General features: G+C 48.9%; 1 protein-coding gene across 13 annotated transcripts; it reads right to left on the reverse strand.

Moving 5' to 3' along the window:
* Positions 1–701: 701 nt before the first annotated feature.
* c2cd5 (C2 calcium dependent domain containing 5) lies at positions 702–22,184 on the reverse strand. Of its 13 annotated transcripts, none has more exons than XM_067235451.1 (30): positions 21,952–22,184; positions 21,157–21,265; positions 20,975–21,061; positions 20,695–20,866; positions 20,490–20,585; positions 20,223–20,378; positions 19,798–20,041; positions 17,724–17,878; positions 16,179–16,267; positions 15,890–15,925; positions 14,620–14,728; positions 11,356–11,470; positions 11,076–11,174; positions 10,034–10,145; positions 9,773–9,852; positions 9,504–9,690; positions 9,235–9,399; positions 9,021–9,065; positions 6,710–6,850; positions 6,548–6,611; positions 6,196–6,257; positions 5,816–5,914; positions 5,637–5,726; positions 5,381–5,462; positions 5,172–5,261; positions 4,622–4,660; positions 4,216–4,347; positions 2,834–3,027; positions 2,524–2,670; positions 702–2,384 (listed from the first exon to the last, which is right to left on the reverse strand). In XM_067235451.1, the coding sequence occupies exons 2-30, from the start codon at positions 21,244–21,246 to the stop codon at positions 2,259–2,261; spliced, it is 3,303 nt and encodes a 1,100-aa protein (XP_067091552.1). In that variant the 5' UTR covers positions 21,247–21,265; positions 21,952–22,184; the 3' UTR covers positions 702–2,258. The 13 variants fall into 13 exon arrangements, with proteins under 13 accessions (XP_067091552.1, XP_067091550.1, XP_067091547.1 ...); XM_067235449.1 differs by having other exon boundaries at positions 4,246–4,317; positions 11,001–11,174; XM_067235446.1 differs by having other exon boundaries at positions 4,216–4,317; positions 11,001–11,174.
* Between the last annotated feature and the right edge of the window lie 2,306 nt (positions 22,185–24,490).

Genomic DNA, 24,490 nt, shown 5'->3' on the forward strand with positions numbered 1-24,490 from the left:
ATTAAGTGAATAGGCTTAGCATCAATCTAACACCAAGTAGCCTAAGCCTATAGCCTAGAATTTCCAAAGTAATTACAATTGCCTCTCATTTGGACCGTGTTCCAGGAGCACTGGCCCCTGTAGGCCCCCACGTAGAACCGGTTTGGTATGTTATCAACGTCAGAGATGTCGTTATGCCACTGCATACTACTTCTGTTTTTGTTTTGTTTTTGACAAAAATAACATAATTATTCATAAGTAAGCAGTGGCATAACAACATCTCTGACATTGATAACAAACCAAACCGTTTAAAAATTTAGCAAGTTATGGTCATTTAAAAAGTACATGTAGCATTAACACAATGTTATGGGTGAGCGAGTTGACTGTAGCAAGATGGTCGCCATGTGCGGACGTTCTAGACTCCGCCATACGACATCTGGTCTTTATATATATCTATGGTTCTCCCTATATTAGACATTCTCTGCTAATGCTCGCTAATATCGCTGTCTGTCTCACTAGAACGTCGTATCCATGCGTGTGCTGACGTTACGCTAGCACTGATGGGGCTAGCAAACTAGCTAGCATTCAAGGCACTTTTTGCCATAAAAACGTTGGAAGCTCCTAAACCGTGCAACGGAACGTAAATCCCAATACAAGCAACGAACTCGTAACCAATACGAACATTTTGACACTGACATTATGTAGTCCAAATATTGAGGAATCCTTAGGGGTGGGAAAATAATAAATAAATAAATATATACGAGAGAACAAAGGTTGTCCTTTTGTCGAAGGCAAGCACACCCAATTAAGCTTACATAAAACAGATGACTTCTTGGTTTTAACTTCAGTTTATTTAGCAAGACTTAACAGGCAAATTTCACCAGAGAATTATGGCAATATAAATGGTCAGCATGCTGCTAGTCACAAAGCAACACATTGTACGTCTGGAGAAATATCTAAGAAGTATGTACATTCAAGTTTTACGTACAGAAAGACTGTTCACAAACAATAAGAACAAAGTACCACTTACTCCTGACACAATGAGAGCCAAAGCTTAATTGCACAAGCAAAGAGTAATAATTTCATGTTACAAAAATACTCAAATCTGATTTTCAGAGCACATAGACTGTACACAAATCTTATGGCAAACTACCCTACAAAAGGGGTTCCAGCATTATGACATGATTGAGTGAGTTCAGTAGTATATAAGATTAGATCCAAGTCATTGCAACACCTAAATTTAAGCTTGTAGGTGAACAGAATACAATATCTCCAAAAGTTCTCTGTACATCAGACTTAGTTGTGTTTATAGGACAGCAACATATCTTGAGATTAATGGCAGGCCATCACCTAATCAGAAGCAACATTCCAGTTAGTACCCAAAGAGGCCATCTTGAGTGGCCAGGAATTTGTATGTCTGTTGAATTTATTCAACTTCTACGGACATCGACTCCCATTCCAATGTGTTAGCTCCATGACGCCACAATGGATAGAGATTAGTCCTCGTCTTTACAGACAGCCCCTCCCCCCCAAAACCCTTTTTCTGAAACTTATAGTCAGCCCTAACTTGAGTTCTTCTCGCACAACTGAGCAGGTACTTGGTCGCTCATGTCATCGCAAGACAAGCACAATACACTCAGCAGACTGGCAAGGGTCCAAATCTGGCCACTTCAGGACTACATTAGGTTGATTTGAAACCTAAATGCCATTCTACAACTTACTGTTAATGGATAGTATGACCCCAGCTGTCCCTTTTACCATGGCTGAATGCTGACTTCTGAGGCTTGAGGATGGAGAAACAATTGTTTGTAGCTGCCTAATGCCTTACCAGTGGAATGAAGGTGGACATTACAGTTAACAGACAGACAAGATGGCAAACAATTTCCATAATACTTTGAGTGAGACCTTTATGGACGGGTCAGAAAGGTAAAGAGAGGAGTAGATTTAGTTACATAGTGTTTGGCTATTGTAGTTTAAACTTAAAAGCATTATTAGGCTCTTAAAATACAACAGAATTCCAAAGGCTCCAGTACAAAACACTTTCACTGCGCATAAAATCCCCACTCTGGATGACCCCATATCCTGGGTATGTGTTTGTGTGTGCATATGTGATGTTTTTATGGTGGACATTTGTGGTTGTAATCTTTCTTTGGAAGTTGTGTTTAAGGCAACCATCAATTACACTTATTTGGATGGACTGACTCAATTGTATGTCTTACAATGTCAATTGTCTACATTAGATGAAGAGTGAGAGTGTATGTGTGTGTGTGTGAGACGTCTCATGTGGTCCCGTCTGTCCCACTGCTGCAGACCTGTCCACAGCTCATCAAAGGGGGCGTGGCCTCCAGGTCGGAGTCTCGGACGAAGATGACGGCGTCGCCGCTCACATTGATGAGACACTGAGCCTGAGGAGAAAGAGACCAGGATGTGTTCAGTCAGCGCACGCTTTGACCCAAACAGACATCCAGGTGGGGTTTCCAACCTGTGACCACTTGATCAGCAGTCAAATGCAGTGTCTGTGTGATATGTGGATGTGTGCAATACCTGGTTCTTGTTGGGGTTCTCCATGAACACACACTCCTTCATGCTGTAGGAGACCACTGCATTGCCCCCCAGTGCTGCTACGTGGGCCCGGACCATTGCAAACACTTCAGCAATAAACGAGTGCAGGAACCCGCTCACACCACCCTCCTATGACAGACACACAGCACGTTACTCAAGTCAGGGCACGGGACTGACTGTGTGTATTTGAGTGTGTACATACAATATGTGTGTGCGTGTGTAGGTGTATGTCTGTGCATGTGTATGCGTGGATGTGTAACTGTATGTGTGTGTGTATGTACGCGTGCCGTACCTCCCGTAGTGATGTGGTCTCTCTGATGAAGAACATGTTGATGATTCCAAGGTATTTAACGATGCGGGTTCCGGGAATGAAAGACAGCGGCGTCATCTTCACCACGGTTACCGACCCGCCTCCGAATGAGCGTGTGGAACGCAGCGAGCGGGAACGCCCCTCTGGTAGAGGACTGCAGCGCTCTGATGACGAGACTACAGACATAGAGGGAGGGGGCAGGGGGGGGGGGGGGAGAGAGGAGGGCAGAGAGAGACAGGGGGGTGAGAGAGGAGAGGGAGAGAAGCGGGGGCGAGCGAGGGAGAGAGGGGAGATTTGGGTGTGAACAGAATAAGGAAAAGAGAAAGGGGGATGGAGATACCAAACAGCTTTCACTTACGTGAAACATACATGGTTAACAGGAGGCAGGGTGAAATGAGAGGGGTGTTCATCGAGGTAAAAATGGGTTTGGCATCTGTGCATGTAAGTTGTAAGGTGTAGGTGTGTGTGTGTGTGTGTGTGTGTGCACGCACAGAAGCAGCATGGTGGCAGTTGAAATCACTCAAAGAAAGCGTGAGCGGTCATGCACTTCATGCACTGGGCAGACAAACAGACACCGTCCGCAGACAGACACACAGACCTGGGTTCAGCTGTGTGTGTGTGTGTGTGCGTATGAGTCCATATAATCCCTGGCAGTATTTGAGACTGTGGGTGTGGGTGTGTGGTCGCTATGTATTTGTGAGAGATGAAGAACAGAGACAGGACAGGGCTGTGATGATGAGCTTGGCATGTGTAAAGAAGCGAGTGTGAAAGATGTTCCATCTCCTACTGCAACGCACAGTAGCAACTCCCGCTTGGATCAAACCAGGAACCTTTGGAGCCAATTTAGACACATTAGAAAGCATTAGAACTTACAAGGTGCAGGACGATCGCAGAGTCCTGGGAGATTACATTTTTCCCTGTCGACAGCTTTTTGTGAGGTGTGTATTTGGCATGTTTTGTGTTGCGGCTCCTCTGGGATAGAAATGTTGACGTCAAAGGACTGCAGCAGCAGTATGGTAGCTCCACACAGCACTTTGGTAAACACTGGAAAAGCTGTGTAGACATGCTGCTGTATGGCTATCATCTATCCAATCCAATCAAACATATGGAAGTTGTTGAGGGTGAGAGACAGGTCTAAATGTAGACTTGGGCCAATTGGAAACGTCCTTCTTTTTCATGAACACAAAGGTGTCACAAAGCTGGCTGATGATTGGGTATCCCTCTGAGGGGCGGGGCTTCAACTTTCACACTCAGCTGGTGTTTGGTTTCGCAATGCTCCGCCCCCCAGCGGCATGCAGGGAGGGGTGTGTGGGTGCGTGTGTGTGTGTGAGTGGGTGGGTGGGTGCGTGTGTGTGATGGTTCACCAGAGTGTGCTAGCGACAGTGTCCTCCTACTTGTCTTAACTGATCCTCGTCTTATGGTGTGAGCTTTCAGCCTAAGCAGCTCTAGCCAGGTGCTGCATCTGTCTGCAAAGGAACCGTAATCAACGGAGGGAGCTGGAGAGAACACACACAGACACACACGCACAGAGCACACCCACACAAACGCCCACACCAAAACCACGCGCACACAAAGAAAACAAAAGACACAGGACAAGAACAACGACAAAAAAAAGAACAAAAAAGAACAGAAAGAGAACATAAGGAAGATGAGGTTGGGGTGCGGTGCAGGGTAACTGTCTGAGACAAAAAGGATGAGAAATTAAAACAGGGCAGTGTGCTAGTCATGGTAGCAGGGAGGGGAGGTGGGGCGGTGGAGGGGGGGGCTCACCTCTGGACGACGGGTGGGCGTTGCCGCAGTCTGTGACACCTGTCGACACACACCAATCAAAATATACCTCGACACACTCAGCAAGCATGCGACAAGCACCAAGTCAACAATTCCCCACAGATGGTAGAGACTCGTTAAAAGCACTTTTCACTTAAAACGCAGTTGGGTCCTTATCCTAAGTGAATGGATGGGAAGCCATTTACAGCTTAAGCTCCTCCGCCTCTGCCCTCCATCACTGAGGAACAGAAGATCAGAACATCCATACACCATCTAGACATCACTGTCAGCCACGTCTGCACTTAGCTCACATACAGACACGCAGCACTAAAGCCCAGCACTGGATATTTACCCTAAGTCACCATAGGGGTTAGGTCAAGTTCAACCCAACACCCCCACCCCCACACACACACAGGTGAGAGAGGGCAAGACATACAGTAGTACAGAGCTGTGAGGAGAAAGGAGAACAGAGGTTTTGAAAGCAGGAAGAAGTCAGGTTGATGGCGTGCCCAAGGTTGTGTTTTGTGTGTTTGAGGTCAGAGGTCAGGGCTACCTGAGGTTCGGCCTGGAGGCTGGTTGCTGGCCGATGACTCAGCGCACAGCTCCAAGGAGAACTGCAACTGCTCTTCGGTCTCTGCGCTCCCTGAAATACACACGTATTATGTTCAACTGGAAGGGACTACTTCCTGTGGCTCTGCCCTGTCTGGTAGAGATATAGTCCGTGTAACACCCCCCCGTCCCCCGTCCCATGTACAAACTGACCCTTGGTGATAGTCTTGTCCACTCCTGGTCTCTCCTGAGCCTGGTCCTTATCAAAACTCATCGCTACCGCCGTCACCGCAACCTGGGTGATGTATAGGGGGGAGGGGAATTCAAACCTGCAACTTCTTGATCTGCAATCACATGCTGTACCACTGAGCTATTCCCATCCACCATAACCAGGTCAATAAATGTTACACTGAAAAGGTATGTGTGTTCAGAGAGAAATAGAGAGTGTGTGTGTGTGTGTGTGTATCACCTGTATGAGATCCTCCTCTGGCACAGCTACAGCGAAGTTCAGATGGCACAGACAGCAGGGCACCATGGAGCGCAGCTTGAAGTACAGACTCTACAACAGAGATGCATGCATGACACCTTAACGTTCAGAGAACGGTCAACCTGAATCAGTGTCAGCCAGGCCTGCAGGGGGCGACCTACCTTCAGCAGGTTCTCACACAGGTCAATGAAGGTCTTATTCAGGCCCTGGTTGGTCAAATTGGCATTGCTTAACCTAAACACCCGCACGGACGTAAACATCTGAGGTAGAGAGAGAGAGGTAGAGAGAGGTAGAGAGAGAGAGAGAGAGGTAGAGAGAGAGAGAGAGAGGTAGAGAGAGAGAGAGAGAGGTAGAGAGAGAGAGAGAGAGAGAGAGAGAGAGAGAGAGAGAGAGAGAGAGAGAGAGAGAGAGAGAGAGAGAGAGAGGGAGATTAAAGCTAAAGGGAATAAATGTGACGCATCATATCACCACCAGTTACATCATACTGTGCTCAGTATCCGTATTTCTATTTCTCTGGACCAGACCAACAGCAGACACTGACCTGTAGACTGCCAGTCCAGTTTTGAATCCCAGGCATGATCTCAGTGTTACAGCTGTAGAAACCTAAAGATGTGGAGGGAACAGGAGGGAGAGAGGGAAAGAAAAGGAGAAGAGACACAGATGAGATAAAAGATATGAAGGTAAGGAATTTAAGACAACAAGGGGGTGGGTGGGCTGTAAAGGAGGGTGGGAGGGCAGTCAAGGAGGGTGGGAGGGCTGTAGAGGAGGGTGGGAGGGCAGTCAATGAGGGTGGGAGGGCTGTAGAGGAGGGTGGGAGGGCAGTCAAGGAGGGTGGGAGGGCTGTAGAGGAGGGTGGGAGGGCAGTATAGGAGGGTGGGAGGGCTGTACTGTACCTGTGGGTGTGGCTGCGTCAGTGAGGAGGGAGTGGATGTCCTCCACCGCGTCAGTGTCGTCAATCTACAGACCACAGAAACACAACAGCATAAATCCTACAGCACAAACCCATGACGCACACTGAAAGTGCATGCAGCGCACACACACACACACACACACACCTCCAGCACGAAGGCATCCTTCTTGCCGTGGGACAGGTCCAGTTCAGAGAGATCGTCAGAGCTCTCGGACTGCGAGCGGAACAGGCGGGACCTCTGTCTGGGCTCTGGGATGGGAGAACCCACCACCTCCTCTGTCACTTCCTGGACCGCCAGACACAAACACAAACGTCAACACAACCGCGTTTCCTCTGACGCACTTAACACCACTCTGCACCCCCACACACCAGCCCAGACTGCCAACCCCCGCAGCATCGCGGTGTTAAAAGGATTCCACCCCACGCGCATCCTCAGTGAAGCCCTGTTAGTCCTAACACCTGCCACTGTTAATCGGGAGGAAGGTTAGGATCAGACACACACACACACACACAAACACACACAGGTGAGGGCATGTCGAGGCGACAGGTGACATAATCAGGACGTACAGTTAGGTCCATAAGTATTTGGACATTGACACAATTTTCAGCATTTTGGCTCTGTATACCACCACAATGGATTTGAAATGAAACAATCAAGATGTGCTTTAAGTGCAGACTTTCAGCTTTCAGGGTATTTACATCCAAATCAGGTGAACGGTGTAGGAATTACAACACATTTTATATGTGGCCCCCCCTTTTTTAAGGGACCAAAAATAATTGGACAAACTAACATAATCATAAATCTAATTGTCACTTTTAATACTTGGTTGCAAATCCTTTGCACTCAATGACAGCCTGAAGTCTGGAACCCATAGACATCACCAGACGCTGGGTTTCGTCCCTGGTGATGCTCTGCCAGGCCTCTACTGCAACTGTCTTCAGTTCCTGCTTGTTCTTGGGGCATTTTCCCTTCAGTTTTGTCTTTAGCAAGTGAAATGCATGCTCAATTGGATTTAGGTCAGGTGATTGACTTGGCCATTGCAGAACATTCCACTTCTTTGCCTTAAAAAACTCTTTGGTTGCTTTCGCAGTATGCTTCGGGTCATTGTCCTGTGAAGCGTCGTCCTATGAGTTCTGAAGCATTTGGCTGAATCTGAGCAGATAATATTGCCCGAAACACTTCAGAATTCATCCTACTGCTTTTGTCAGCAGTCACATCATCGATAAATACAAGGGAACCAGTTCCATTGGCAGCCATACATGCCCACGCCATAACACTACCTCCACCATGCTTCACTGATGAGGTGGTATGCTTTGGATCATGAGCAGTTCCTTCCCTTCTCCATACTCTTCTCTTCCCATCATTCTGGTACAAGTTGATCTTGGTCTCATCTGTCCATAGGATGTTGTTCCAGAACTGTACAGGCTCTTTTAGATGTTTTTTGGCAAACTCTAATCTGGTCTTCCTGTTTTTGAGACTCACCAATGGTTTACATCTTGTGGTGAACCCTCTGTATTTACTCTGGTGAAGTCTTCTCTTAATTGTTGACTTTGACACAGATACGCCTACCTCCTGGAGAGTGTTCTTGATCTGGCCAACTGTTGTGAAGGGGTTTTTCTTCACCAGGGAAAGAATTCTTCTGTCATCCACCACAGTTGTTTTCCGTGGTCTTCCGGGTCTTTTGGTGTTGCTGAGCTCACCAGTGCGTTCTTTCTTTTTAAGAATGTACCAAACAGTTGATTTGGCCACACCTAATGTTTTTGCTATCTCTCTGATAGGTTTGTTTTGATTTTTCAGCCTAACGATGGCTTGCTTCACTGATGGTGACAGCTCTTTGGGCTTCATATTGAGAGTTGACAGCAACAGATTCCAAACACAAATACCATACTTGAAATGAACTCTAGACCTTTTCTCTGCTCCTTGTCAATGAAATAACGAACTCCCTTTATGAGAGAATAACATACACCTGGCCATGGAACAGCTGAGCAGCCAATTGTCCAATTACTTTTGGTCCCTTAAAAAGGGGGGGGCCACATATAAAATGTATTGTAATTCCTACACCGTTCACCTGATTTGGATGTAAATACCCTGAAATTAAAGCTGAAAGTCTGTTTCATTTCAAATACATTGTGGTGGTATACAGAGCCAAAATGATGAAAATTGTGTCAATGTCCAAATACTTATGGACCTAACTGTAGGTGTGTTCCTGGTGTCCACAAATGTAGCTCTACAGATCTGTGGTTGTGTTGGGTGGGTTTTTAACTGTGACTAGCAGGGATTGTGACTTGTGTTGAGCTTAAGAGGAGAAGTGCTAGGAGAGTGTGCGGAGTGTCCCGGGCTATAAGGGAGGGGGGTGACAGGAGAGGGGGATGGGGGGGGGGGGACAGGAGGGGAGTGATGGGCATGCGTGGCTGGGCGAGTCTCTCAGCTCTTTGCCGCTGGTGGCGCTCAGTACCATGTTTATGCAGCCGAATGCCTCAGGGTCCAGCGCAAATAATTTCTTAAAAAGGGCCGGAGAGAGACAGAGGAAGGAGTTCATTATGACACTCATAAACACCACTGTGGACCACGTATGCCAGTCCCATCTACAGCCATCAGCACTGGACAGTGGATTCTTTGTCAACGGTGTAGCGGTATACGGGCCGGTTCGGGGTGCTCGTGTGTCTCACCGGCGGGTGGATGTGGTAGAGCTCCTTGTTCTTGCCGATGGTGTCGTTGATGCGTTTCTGGATGGTGGCGATGTGCTGTTCGTAGCTCAGGTCTCCAGGCGCCTTGCCTGCTATCTGGATACCCCCCGGGGCAGGGAGGGCTGTGAGGTACACACCCGTGGCAGACTGGAAACACACACACACACAGTTAGGCCAAACAGATTGGACCTACAGACACAAATACTGCCACACCCTCACAGACAGGTATATAAACACACACACACACTTACGGCAAGGCCTAGCAGCATGTTCTCTCCCACGCTGATCTGAATGCGCAGGCCGAACAGAGCGTTCATGCAGCGCAGCTTGAGTTTGTTCATGAGCTGGGTGTGCAGCTCGTACTCCATGAAGGGCAGCAGGTTGGAGATGGCCGTGGCGTTCACCTCCCCCTGGGCCTTCTTCTTCAGACGGCACAGCCTATAGACACACACACACACTCAGCTATTGAAACTCACCGCTACGATGGGATACTGTACGTCTGTGTGTGTGTGTGTCGTACCTAGCCTGTATGAGGCAGCCCTTCCCGTTGACGGCAGCCTCCGTTGGCAGGTCGATGGTTGTGAAGAGCACGTCTGGAACCTAGACAGACGAAAATAGTCCCTGTGTTACTTACACATCACACACACACACGCGTCAATGCAGATGTTTACTGTAGGGTTCCGAGCTCAAAGTAGCTCAGTGAGGGAAACTTTGCAGCATGGGAACTTTTCTTTTTACGTACGATGTGCATGTAGTGTGTGTGTGTGTGTGTGTCTTAGACCTTCTGCCGTCGACATTGGTAACAGTAGGTGAGCTGGGCAGGGAAGGGCATGTTGAGTTCATCATAGGGGATATGACAGAAGCCACAGCTAGTGGGGGATGAATCCTCAAACCTGGGGAACAAACAGGACCCAACACACACACACACACACACACACTGTAACACAAACCCACAGAGCACCAATGAAGCAGAGAGCGAGGGGGGGGGGGGGGTTGGGGAAACCACAGTGCTTATTCACCAAGGGCTCAATCCTGCCCGGAGAGATTCAAGCACAACCCAACCAGAGACTGGGGGGAAGGCTGCGTGGCTCCAGTTAGGATTCAGCCCTTCGGCATCACCAGGTGGATCTGGCCATCGTTTAAGCTGATTTATTTTATCATTCATAAGCATGCAACCAAATTCTGGTCTGTGTAGTATGATGGATAAACGATCATCATTAGAAATGCACGGTATGGAGCTACCACAGCTCTATTTCTACATGAATCACATGTTCTCTAAAAACATCTCCGTCCTAATGATTGTCATGCTCGACTGATTATGTCTTCTTATTCCCAACTACCCAATCAGCAGCCACCAGGCCCCTGGCCACACCCACTGGGGGGTATGTCCCTGTGCTGATATAACACAGGCCCAATCTAAGGGCTACAACCACTGACGATTCTGTGTTCTGAATTGGCTTGGACTTCCTAGATATTTACCACAACATGTAATCTGCACCCCACCCTTCTGAATTTGACTAGTCAATCAACCTGGATATTTGTACAAATCAGATATAACAGGCCGGGTTAGTAGGGGGTTAGTCTAATCTCAATGAAATAGCTTGTGATGAATGCTCTGGGGAACAGTCTCGATGGAGATGGAGGCTTCACACTATCAGACATAAGGTTAAGTATTACGAGGGGACAGGGGTTAGGGAACAGTGTAATGTGGTTGTAGCCCGTAGATGGGGTGTAGGCTGGGAACCTACCCCAGCCAGGCTGAGCTAAATTCCCCCTCGACCCTGTCCGACCCCCCCATGACAGGGGCGGGTTGCCGTGACAACCTGTGGTCGCTTCCACCGACGTCCAGACAGCCCTCGCGCATGAACCGTGGATTCAAGATGGCGGCTGTACCCGATGCTGAGAGAATGCAGACTTCCTCGCTGAGAGAGAGAGACAGAGAGAGAGAGACAGAGAGACAGAGAGCAAGCAAAAGAGGGTGGGGGGAGGAGGACAAAAAGCGAAAGAAAGAGCGGGTAATGGTTACTAACATATTTGTTTTCAAATGACTCTTTGGAGTCTGGTTGCTGTGTGTGTGTGTGTGTGTACACTCTGTGTACCTACCAGATGCTGGTGCTCTCGCTGTATCCCACAACAGCATGGCAGCCCAGGGCTTTGGCATGAGACTTGATCTCTTGGCGAATCTCCTCCCACCACGCATCACGAGTCTCTGGCTCATCTGCAACACACACACACACGCACACACCGTCAAGGATAGTGTCACTAACTAGTGGAGGGCTATGAAGACCTGCACTAAAAAAATATATTGTTTCTTTTTTCTTTCCTACACTCACCTGTGGACTGATAGACTAGCCTAGGCTAGACATTTTCTTTGCTAACATGTCGGTTAAATGATGCATCGTAGCAAGCAGGTACCACTTAACAGTTTGTAAATGAGGTGGTGATGGTGAGGATGGTAATTTGGTTAGTCTTGGTGGTTTTCAGTCAAAAAGCCTTCAGCCCAGTCCCCTTTCCTTTCCTTCACTCCCAGTCCCCCCTCCCCCGGTAAGGGAAGGAAACCAGGGAGAGGACACAAGGGTGAATGAAAATGTTGGGATTCAGCCTTACCCATTCACAAACATGGAATGAAGGATAAACTGTGGAGGTGTAGAGTAGACTTAAAGTAGAGGAGACTTGAGGAGAGAGTAGAGTACAGTGGAGAGGAGAGTGGAGGATAGTAGAAGAAGGTTGAGGAGAGGAGGAGTGAGTGATGATGCGTAAAAGGCCCAAATGAGCAGGACCCTTTCAGGAGAAAAGCAGCAAGGCCCACAGGCACAGGCACTGTAGCGTGCACACAAGACCACGTGCACTCACGGGTACAGACGGGCCATATTCATTCACCCCATCGCCCAATCACGTATCCTAGTCTTCTGAGAGTACCAATCTGAATACCTGGACAGTCAGCCTACACATCCATTACCTCCATACATCCTTTCATCATTCCCCAACCCCCCCTCAAGTTATTGCCCAGCATGAATACGGCCCCGTGAGTCAGGGATGCACATGCCCAGTCCGTCTCATGGGAGGGGGGGTCAATCTCCTAACCCCTCCTTTGGTCTAGAGAGGTTGGACCGCCGTGCTCGTGAAGCGTTAGAGCAGCTCCGGGACAACATTTAGGACGGTTTGTGCTCGGCTGTGCGGCCAGACAGCGTGGGGGGGAGGGGGGGGGGTTGGGTGGAGACGGTGGGAAGGGGGAGGGGGGGCAGGCAGGATAGGGAGGTGGAGCAAGAGGGAGAGGGGACAAACATAGCGCATGCTCGAGTCAGCTTAGCGCGCACACACACACGCACACACACAGACTAGAGAGAGGAGAATGGCAGTTCACTACAAGAGTCTGGCTGGGTGCGTATACACCTTTGATAAGAGTCGGAAGGCTTGGCTAGAGATCCCCCCCCCACCCCCCCTTCAGAGGAGCTAACTTTTAAGCAGCTAGTGGCCAAGCCGCAATTGTTTGTGGTGTGTGTGTCTGTGTGTGTGTTGTAGGGAGCAGAGGCCTGGCTAACTGGGTATCCACATGTCAGTGTAGCCTGGAGTTTTGCTGGATGTGGATCCTGTGCATTAGGGAGCAGTGCTCTGGTATCTCAGTGAGCTGCCATAGCCCCTGTGTGGGAGAGCAGTAAAAGGGGGGAAATACCTGCGGTGACACTATTCCAGTCTAGCAGTTTGTATGAGCGCGTGTTACCCAAGGCTGGGCCAGAACACACCGTTAGTACAGAAAAGAGAGAGGCAGAAAGAGAGAGAAAGAGAGAGAGATTGTGAGAGAAAGAGACAGAGAAAGAGAGGACACATACTACAATACAGACACAACACTGGACAACAGCACTCCACAGTCAGTCACAGTGCAAAAAAGACAAACTACTAAGGTCTAATCCTACTTTATGAGAGAGAGAGAGAGAGAGAGAGAGAGAGAGAGAGAGAGAGAGAGAGAGAGAGAGAGAGAGAGAGAGAGAGAGAGAGAGAGAGAGAGAGAGAGAGAGAGAGAGAGAGAGAGAGAGTTGTGAAATGGTGAATGCTGAAAAAGACAGCAGCAAACGGGGCAGGCACTGAGGGCAGATGGAAAGAGCTAGAACGGTGAGAAAAGAGGACAGAGAGATAAGAGTTGGAAAAAAGAGGGAGGAAATGAGGGAGAGAGCACTAGAGAAAGAGCCAGACAGAGAGAAATGAGGGAGAGAGAGATGAGGGAGAGAGAGAGACGAGGGAGAGAGAAATGAGGGAGAGAGGGAGAGAGACGAGGGAGAGAGAGATGAGGGAGTGAGAGGCATGCAGCAGCAGTCTACTTCTGAGGGATGCTCTACAGTAGACACAGGTAGCCTGGAGCTGATTCCACACTGGCAGTTAGCTGGTTAGCATGGAAACAGCTCTACAGAGGGAGGTTCAGCCTATCAGCCTGGCCTGCTTTGCTTTTCGCACACTCGCTACAACAACATCACCCAAGCCTGATAAGAAAAAAAAAAACTATCTTTTTTTTGGTGCCTTACGTCAGTGGCCAGTCAGTCAGTCGGTATTCAGCCAGTATTAGAACACGTCAAATTCTTAGCATGACTAGGTCGCTCAGATGGGTTAGCATGGTGAAACATAACTCAGCGTACTAAAGGTTGGGCCTACGGAAAAACTCCATCCAGATGGCAGAGTGGCAGAGAGCACGTTTCTAGACGATGATAGCAAAGTATTAGAAACACGTGTAATTCAAGTGAAGCAGACAGAGTGATGACGAGGGAGCGCACAGGAGTACCTTGCCAGAACCTCACCACAGCCAACACCACCACACAGCACAAGCAGCAGCGGACCAGAGCCATGCACTATCGGACCTCACCACCACACACAGCACAGAGCTAGAAATACCACACGCAAAGAAAAAAAAAAACTGCTAGTGTCGCAAGGTATAAATTGCCCCTATCCATCATACTAGGATTAGCTTATCATAACCCGTGCTGAAAAATAAGATAGAAAAACAAAGATATTGGTGCTTAAGGGGGCAACTTTCACCCATTCAAAGCCAGCAGTCCCACGCTATGGGCAGGGCTGAGGGCGTAGCCTGAATCTCCCCCTCTCTGGAACACGGGGCTGTTTCACCGCTAGCAGCGAAGGACAGCCACAGCATGTCCTGACATCCTGGAACCACCAGAGGGAGCACTTTACACACACCAAACCCTGTCACATCCACCGTCTCCCTTGCAGTGCCCTTCGCAGCGGGCGAACAGGACAGCACGAGCTCGAGAGCGCACTGCAGGGGCACGAGTGAAGATGACGCGGGGCGTGTCGTCATCACGACAGGACGATCACACGGGTCGGGGAGGGGCAGGTGCTGGTGGACGATTAGGAACTCACCTGGGTTGTGGATGCGATCGAGCAGCTTGACGGAGCGCGCGCTGACCACGCCCCCCGCGTGGATCAGGAAACCGGGGGGGAAACAGGTCAGAGTGAAGAAGGGGAACTCCTGCAGGTGGGCCCAGGGCAGAGAGGGAGAGAGAGAGGCAGAGAGAGAGGCAGAGAGAGAGAGGCAGAGAGAGAGGCAGAGAGAGAGAGGGGGGGGTGGTCAGACAGGGGTCAGAGTTTAACCCTTTCTTTTGATATCACGGTACCCTTTGGGTTCCAATTCGCTACAACTCTGCTGAATGAGAAAGGTAGCCCCAAATCAAAGCAGCAGCTTCCAGGAGTGGAGAATTGGCACACAGGGGCTACACGGCTGTGTCAAGGCAGGCAGAGATTCATTTCAACAGCAGCATTCCAGTTCAGGCCCCCACATGTATCCAGTCAGGTCACAACTCTGGGATTACATAGCAACACCAATCTCAACAGAGGTCCCTGAGTGCATTAAGATCGTTGTATATCCAAGGGCAGATACACAGGATCTTACAGCCCAGTATTGGTCCTCCCGACACCAGACCTGAGGCAGACCCAGGTGTCACCAGGTGAGGGCGTCTCCCCCCTAGGGACATGCGTAGAGGGGAGAGAGTGGGAGGGGGGAGGGGGGGACTCCATGCTGCTAAACCCTTAACCACAGGCACCGCAAATCAGATAGCACATCCCATAGATCTAAATGAATCTGGATCGGTATTTGAACAATACTGACGGGTGTAAATTCATTAACCATCCTGTCGGCTTTAACATCTCAATCAGATTCAACTGTGAGAGGGGGCCCTCAGCCATGCAGATGGAGAAGATGGATGATTGGTATTGTATTGGGACCCCGGGGCCAAAATCAGACAGGAGAGAAGGAGACACACAATAGCAGCATCCAGAACACACATCCCTCCCAGCTGAAACCCAGGCCCAGACCCAGACCGAGGCCCAGACAGAGGACCAGATCCAGACCCAGACCGAGGCCCAGACCCAGGCCGAGGCCCAGACAGAGGCCCAGACCAAGACCCAGACAGAGGCCCAGACCCAGGCCGAGGCCCAGACCCAGGCCAGACCATTCCCAGCCCCTAGCTCCAGGACCCTGTGGTTAGTAGACCTGGCGGGCTAGACAAAGCCAATAGCAAGTTGCTTAGCCTCGTCTGGTCCTTTCGGATGTAGAACACTATAGAGGCAGCAGGGGCCAGAGAGCTGGTAAGGATGTGAGGAGAGGAGTGGAGGGAGGGAGTCAGTCACATACCCCGGCACTTAGCAACAAACCAGAGGAGGCGGCTCCCTGGGAGGCAGGAGTGATCCAGAGTGGAAAAAGGGAAAGTTATTCACTCCCCCATACACACACTCATTTACACACACACACACACACACACACACACACACACACACACACATCTTAATTGACACACACACACACACACACAGCTAAATAAACAGCACGGTGTAACCAGTGTGGTGAAGTGCAGGGCTGGTTGGGTGTATACGTGTGTGTGTTGTGTATATGTGTGTGTGTTGTGTATACGGCCCGTACGTACCCTTTGCTCCAGAGCCGTCTGCGTCTGCTGCCTCAACAGAGTCTTCAGGGGCCCCGCCTCCTTCCCAGCGCTGCCCCCACTCCCCATTCCTGATTGGACGAGAGTCAGACTTAATGAGTCGTGCTGCTACCCCCCCAAAAAAAACTTTTATATGAACAATCATGCACATTCCCGTTCAAATTGGTTCAGTATCGTTTAGTGAACTGATTGAATCTATTTTCTCGGACGGATGTGTAAAAATAGAAGCTACTAGGGATACCTTAATCCATCTCTGCTTGTTATACCATCACACGCATATCTTCCATGTTGTATTATATTCCATCTACCGAACCTACACTAGCCTGGTAGGACCTGTAAAATCAACCGCAAGCCATGCCACTCCAGTGACTAGTGCTAAGAGGAGGGGGAAGGGTGCAGTTAGAGGGGCATGCCTGGCCACCACTAACTACTTCCAGCCACAACCTGGAACTGGAGACACCTATTCGAGAGACACTCCATGACAGTCAGTAGCTTTCCAGCCAGGATGGGCACCAGCAGTTAGGATCTTCAGTAGGGTGGGGGGACGAGGAAAGCCGGACATGTTAGAGGCCCTACGATGCTGTGTTCAAAGGGTTGTTGTGAGGCTTCATGAGTGCTGGACAAACATCTGTCCTACCGGAGGCCGCCAGCAGCAGATCCTCACTGAACGACACACACTTTCTCATCACGGCTGAGTCTGATTGGACGGAGAAGAGGGGGGGCGGACTGGTGGCCCTAGAAACAGGCCTGAGGCCGTGGGCGATTGGCCCAATAAGAGGCAGGGGGAGGGACTCGGAGGAGAGGGACGGGGAGCTGGGACTGAGGAATATCCCCGGCCGGGTCTTCACTGGGGTGGAAGAGAGACGGGGCGTTAGGAGAGAGGAGGAGGAGAGAGCTTCTGGAGAGAGAGAGATGGAGAAAGGGGGGGGGGGCAGAGCAACAGAAAAACAGAGGAGTCGCCAGAAAGAAAGAAAATCCCTTCAAAAGAAAGGGAGGGGTGGATGAAGGTTTGGGTGTGTGTGTGTTCACCATTAGTGGGTAGACCTACCCTGGCCAACAGAGGTAGCTGTAGATAGGTGGGTGGAAAACAAATCAATCAGGCATTAAAACCCCCCCCCCCATCAGTGACACAGTGCTTCTTACAGAGACAAGGCAAGGTGTGAGACTAAACCACAAGAGACCTGGTGTGCCCTTAACAGTATAAACTATAACATAGATGTCCTATGTTTTTCTGTTACACAAAGAAATGTCCCTCTGGTCTCTGAGAACACAGAGGAACTCCTGATCGAGACACACCAGGCCTCGGGGCCACATGGAAAGGATGGGACCAACGCAACTTAACATAGGAAAATGAGACACGATGGGGGAAAAAAAAATACATTGGGGATTGAACAACTCAAATGGAAATCATATCGAAGCACAACCAGAACTACCACCAACACCAGGGGGCGGAGCCACAGAGGGGTCCAGTAGGGGGGGGGGGGGGGGGCAGGGGTGGGGACCGGAGGGGTGAGGTGTGTGTCTTACCAGTCTTGGGCGTCAGACTGAGGTCAGTGTCTGAGGAGGAGGACTGGCGGCTGCATGGCTTGGAGGGAGACATGGGCGGAGGAGAGGAGGAGGGGAGGACTTTGAGAGGGGTGGGGGGGGCAGAGGAGGAGGGGGGGTCCTCACTGAACACAGGCCTGCCAGGAGAACACGACACATGTCAGTCACCTCTCCGCCTGTGTGTGTGTGTGTGTGTGTGTGGTATGTGTGTGTTTAAGAGGGGGGAAAACCAGGTTGCTAAAAAGGCGTGTGTGAACAGCAGGCGTACAGGTGTGTTAACTGTGTGCCTATGCCGATACACGAATAAACTGCACAACACAGAGGCAAGCGTATGAAGCATCAAGACAAACACACAAAACACAAAAAAGGGCCGAAACACAAAACACAAAAGTGGGCCGAAACACGAACACAAAAGTGGGCCGAAACACAAGAGTGGGCGGAGAGCGGGGGGCGAGGGCAACAGAACTGACTGAGCAGAAGCACGTGTCCCAGTCGGATGGAAGGGGCATGAAGCCGACACCCAATCAGTCCCCTGGAGACTTGACCACACCTCCCATCAAAAAGGACAGCTAGCCTACATGTTGAGCTCATGCTAAACCCATTTGCTTGGCAGACAATTTTGCAGAATGTATGCAGTGATGGGCCTGATTTGGTGGTGGCATATGACCCAGGAGTGAAAAGAAGCCTGTAGTTTGTATGCAAGGATGTGGCTCTGCTTTATTTGTCCTCCATTAACTACTTTAGCTGGCTGTCCTCACAGAGGCAGTTGGGGCTGGCTGAAGTTCTGTAGTGGTAAGGGCGATGCACCTCAGAGTGACCTTGTGTTCTAACTGCCCACTCTGGAACACAATCTGTCTCGGACCTTATTCTACCTCACGGCTAATTTTCGATGCGACATCGTTTCAAGAATAGTAAGTCATAAGCTTTTCACTATTCCTCCTTCCTTAGCACATTCCACCCTCCATCTTCCACCCCGAGATCCATCCCTTTCCCTCCACCCAGAACTCTCCGGAATCTTTTCATCTAACTCCGCTGCCCTTCCCTCTCGCTGTGTCTCTCTATCCCTCGCTTTCCCCCGTACCGGTGAAGACGAGAGTGGGGACAGAGACAGAGAAGTTCTGGGACAGTCTCTGGGAGCTGCAGGCAGAGTGCACCGGGCTGTTGTGGGTGGAGCGACATCCGTGAGCCAGGGGGGACCTGGACCAAACAGGGCGCGGGGACGGAGAAAGTGGACCAATCCGCACACACGCAGCAACAGACGAGCCAATCCAAACGGAAGCAGAGCCGGAAAGAAGAGAGACAACAGCAACAACAACAACAACAACACACCACAACATTGCAGCAAAGAAAAGGAGGAGGAAAAACAGACGACCAGAAGGAAAGAGGAGGGGGGGGATGTCCCCCCCTCCCCTCTTCAACATCCCCTGTTAAACGCAGCAGTTAAGGACAGTCTGGGCTACATATCCCTCCTCCTCTCACCGCCCTCCAGTGCATTTCCCTACTGTTCTCTGCCCCATACTAGACTTCCCAGGCAAACTCATGCATGAACAGATCTATGCATTCACTCACACACACACACACACACACAGTGTAGTTCCACAGGAACAAACAATCCTTCATCAAACGAACACGTACTCTAACCGGGGTGACATGATACGAGCAAGGCAGAGCCAGGGAGAGAGAGAGAGAACCGATAGAGAACAAGCAGCACTAGCACATGCACAGCTACAGCGGAGAAGGGCCTGGAGTAGTCTAGAGGCAGACAGACGGGTTGAGAGGATGGCTGTGTGTCCACGTGTGTGTGTCTCAGAATGGGACGTGTACTGCGAGTGTAATGTGATGTGTACACACCAACGGCACAGGGGAAATACTGAGACACACACAGGAATCATTTGGAAGGGCAGGACACACACACAAACACACAAACAAACACAGTCACAAACGCACATAGCTACAATCAAGTAAGTCTTCTGCTTACACAAGCAGAAGCTCTCACACAAGCTCTCAAGTCAATAACGTACACAAGCGGTCTCCATGCTCATACTGGCATACTCACTCTTTGCTGTCTTTGGACGGAGAGTTGCAGGCGTTTGACGCTGGTGCTGTGTTTGAGTGTGTGTGTGTGTTAGTGTTGGTGTTGGATGAAGTTCCAGAGCTGAGTTTGTCCAGCGTGCAGGCAGTCCCAATGGCCCGGACCACCAGTCCCGACTCCCCCTCCAGGTCGAAACACTGGAGGTAACCCACCACCGCGTTCCCACCCATCTCCAACACCTTTAGACCTATCTTCCTCTGCAACTCGCCTGGACAGGGAACGTCACACACACACACACACACACACACACACACACAAAAGCACAGACAGAATCAGAGAGGATCACAGTGAGCCATCAGCTCCAACACTAACCAGAAACAGCCCCAACAGAAAACCCGGGCTGTGTGTGATGGGACCGTGTCTGTGGCATGATGTCAAGGCCCTCCTACCGGACATGAGGGAGATGAGTCTCTGCCGGGCCTCGTTGGAGGCGCGCGGGGTTCGGATGCGGTCAATCCACTGGTACTCTGGGTCCTCATTCACGACCAGCTCCTCCACAAAGCCATGGACCAGCGCCGCCCGGTAGCAGCGCGGGATGGACGTAGCTAACACACGGGCACAACACACGCCGTCAGACACACCGCTAACACAGCCAACACAGGGAGATAGCGGTGTCGTGGTTCATTAGGCTGGTTGGAGTGAGAAGCAAAACGCACTGCAGAAGAACTTCACGCCACAGGAGGACTGTCGGAAGCGGTTCAGATCGTTGAAGAGGTCGACCTTCACCAGGACATTGATCTCCCCTCGGATACCTGTAAGAGAGCACAGGCACGCCATTCAAATTAGGAATGGCCCAGACAGGATAGGTGACGGGTGAGATACCAGAGGAGATGGCTGGCTGGCTGGCAGGAGATCCTGTACCGTGTATGGTGTCGTAGATGGGGAACCAGCCGGAGATGACAGTGGCAGCTTCGCTGCACAGCAGAGGGTCGATGTCAATGTAAACCTTCCCTATGGCATCGTTGGCACTGTACGTGTCATGGTCCAACACCGTGATTTGCAAGGGCTCGTCCTGCAAGTCTTCGTCGTCAACCTGAAGAGATGGTGAAGAAAGGGAAGAAAGTGGAAATGCAAAAGGAGGACGTCATTAGGAAAAAAAGTGGTTTAGAAAGAATAAGAATTACACTGTTGTGATACTTACCTCAAATTTGAACCATTCAGAGTTCCATTGTGGGTTGAGTGATTTGTGATAGACATCCGTTTTAAAAGTTGTGTTTCCAAACTTGACCTAAAAATATCCAGTTGAGTGTTAAAACATACAATGCCAAATCAAAGTATAATAAGATAATACGTATACCTTTGGATAGATTTTGTATTACCCACCTCTACAAAAGCATCTGTCAGGTCACTGGCTCTGTCCATTACAGGCAAGTGGCGGCCCGCCACAATTTTGGCTTTCAATTTCCCTGGCATGTTTCAATGATGTGTTGAGCTGTTAATGGAAAAACAAGGATGCTGATTTTGCTGTACCAGGCAATGGAAAAGGTGTGTGTGGACACTTGACAACATTTGCTACTGACAGTTGTAAGAGGGGTGTGACTATAAGGTCTTATCATCCAATAACGAGCACCTGGCATGGATTTAGGGAAAAGAAAAGTCCTTGATTGGGTTTGGGTCTCTAATCTTTTAATTACACTTCGTCCATACAGCAGCCACCTATGTGGGGCAAGCTGGTTAGCTTGCTAACCATCTAACGTTAGCCAAGTAACAATTAGCTAACTAGCGTATTAGCTAGTCTCACTTTATTAAACTATGTTTGTCCCTTTTGTTGTGACTATGGTTAGCAAATGAGTACAGTATTTTACATTTAGACTACCCAGCGCCTAGTAAGCAATGAGACGCTGAAACTAGCATTAGCTCGAAAGTCGGTAGCCAGTTAACTTAAATTCAAAGCAAAACGTGTAATACCTACTGTAGCAAGCTAGCTACAATGCACTGCTACGCGTGGTGCATTGCAGTGTATGGACTACACACGACCACCTAGCCTAGCTAGCTACATAGCTATATCTTAATGGCCTTGATTTTATGTTGTAAGCAACTAACTAACGAGATAGCATACATATTATTTGCTGTATTGATTTTAATGGGTTATGCCTATTTATTGTGTGCTGTCCTTACCAGAACTAGCTCGCTAGCTTGTCAAACATTAGAACAGCCACACCAGCAAGGTTTCAGTCGAACATTGTTGACAGCCCGCCCGCTTGACCTCCGCGTCTCTCCCATAACGGGAGACTAGGTATAGATCTTCAAAGAAGACGGGAAAGACTTAATTAATTGAGCTCTGCTGTAATTGTCCTTTACTAAAATGCCGTTAGCTGACGTTACATATGTATATGATCGTGTATTTAACTGGCTAATATAAAAAACGTCGTTACACAAAACAGCAACACATCAGCGTGTCCCCACCGGTAAGATGCACCCTCAGTCTGACAGCCAGACGATTTATTCCGGTGCAAAGGTTGCATTTCAGTCTGGTCTTTGAGAGTCTGACAAGTCTTCTGAAACATTGATTTGTAAAGTCATACATTCGAACAAAAACACGATTTATTTGAATGGATATAATAATTGATTTAATAATGAATGAATAATAAAGTCAGTGTGTGCTTTTTGAGTTCATTCGACCTGGTCTGATATTTTCTGCCAGGTGGATTTATGTGAGCCAGTCTTCAGTTCAACCTGACTTGGGGGGGATGTGAAAGGATAGGTTGATATTTTTGGGAGTGAGTCATAGACAGATATTCATACCATCCTAAGAACCTGGTGCTTGCTCTGGTCCCAAGGCACCCTATAAAAGGTCATATATGATAGTAGTCTGTTGGATAAGCAGTGTGCTTTATAATTTGTGGGGATTTCATGAAAGGTGATTATGGAAAGAGTTGAAATATTGGTTCATGCTTTTGTTTCCTCTTACATTTGTAAAGTGTAGAACTGTAAATTCAAGACTGGGGAAAGGGGTAGGCCTGGGTAGGCAGAGGCCTACCCAATTTGTTCTACGGCCTACCCAAAAACCTAAAATATCTCCGAAAAATTATGCACCGGTTGCACATCGAATAGTAAATAAGTAAAGAAAACTGAAAAGATGCCTATCCATATTTTTCTAGGCCTACCCAAAAATATTATTCTGGCTTCGCTCCTGGTATGCAGACTGTGACTCTAGAATAAAAAAAATGAAGATGCAAGTTTATTCAGCACCTTTATACAGGTATATCACTTGATATACTAAATGGCAAACTAAATGGTAAACAGACAGCGTTTTCTGGATGGTCATATAGAATGGGTGCTTCTTAACCTGTAGGCAACCCTTTATTATCTTGATCTATGCTGTTGGCCATTCCAACATTGTTACTGTCTGATTGGTCTCTGGTGTAGAGTGACATAGTGTATATGTTCAATGCCAGTGTTTTACATGGTCAGGGACACCTTATACATATGATTACAACTTGGTTAGACACAAATAACTGTTGACTGCACACATCAGATGGCCTACCATGTAACACAGTCAGTGTTTATCCCTTTATCTCACCATCTGACTAGCTAGATGGCCTACACTACAGTGCAAAGAGTTACGTGGTTGAAACACAAAGTGTCAATTACAGTCAGACATTCCAATTAAGAGTTTTAACCCCACGTGTGATCGTGTGAACTGATCCAAAAGCTTCAGATGCTGGGACAATGTAGCAGAGACTGTTACATTACCTGACAGGGAGTCAGGTGGCTGAGCGGTGAGGGAGTCGGACTAGTAATCCAAAGGTTGCCAGTTCGATTCCCGGTCATGCCAACTGACGTTGTGTCCTTGGGCAAGGCACTTCACCCTACTTGCCTCGGGGGAATGTCCCTGTACTTACTGTAAGTCGCTCTGGATAAGAGCGTCTGCTAAATGACTAAATGTAAATGTACATTAGAGGACTGGAGAGAGGGTTGGGGCTGGGAATACAGGGATGGGATCTGGTGAGTGGTAGAGAGAGAACGGAACTGCAGAACGGAATTAGCTGGGGCTCGGGACTTGGTAGGGAGAGGGCTTTGGCTGAAGAAAAGGTTCAGGTGAAGAGATTGCCTGGGTTGGAGGGAAGGTTGGAAAGAGGGCTGGGGTAGCTGGAGCCAAGTTAGTCTGTTATGTGTGATGGATGGTTCAACAGCTGCTTGACATAACTCCTTCGCAGACACAATGTGACGGAGCATTGTGTATAGGACAGATATAGCAGTAAAGGTTAGAGTTAGGGTAAAATAGCTCAGACATCTGCTATGGGAGACCTCAAACCGAACCTTCCATCTTGTACTTCTCAGAAAACGTAACAGTCTCTCTCACACACACAAATACAGATACACACATTCCCACCTACACACAAATTCATAAACAGGGTGAAGGCTTACACTTCATGCAATATAGCCTACTTGAAATGTCAGTAATGTGCAATAATAAATAAATAAAAATCTATAGTGTACATCCAACTAGACATTTTATTGATAATAATCATTACAATTATTTTACAATGTAATGATAGATTTGACTTAGATTATAGATTAGGTCACATCTTGCTGTGAATGTATTTGAAAGGTTGTTCAGCTAACAAGCGCAGCTTTTCCGATAATCCCGCGTGACTGACCGAATGATCCGTGGTGTCATCGTGTCGCTGGGCGGTCCGGGAGTTTTACATAC

The sequence above is a fragment of the Osmerus mordax genome, chromosome 4 (genome assembly GCF_038355195.1).
Source record: "Osmerus mordax isolate fOsmMor3 chromosome 4, fOsmMor3.pri, whole genome shotgun sequence".
Lineage (NCBI taxonomy): Eukaryota > Metazoa > Chordata > Actinopteri > Osmeriformes > Osmeridae > Osmerus > Osmerus mordax.

Coding starts and splice junctions, on each gene's coding strand:
- c2cd5 (XM_067235456.1), bottom strand. CDS start 21,246: ATGCCAGGGAAATTGAAAGCCAAAATTGTGGCGGGCCGCCACTTGCCT. Junction 11,175..11,355: donor AGCGAGAGCACCAGCATCTG/GTAGGTACACAG, acceptor TCTCTCTCTCAG/CGAGGAAGTCTGCATTCTCT. Junction 6,851..9,234: donor TCTACCACATCCACCCGCCG/GTGAGACACACG, acceptor CTGGCGGTCCAG/GAAGTGACAGAGGAGGTGGT.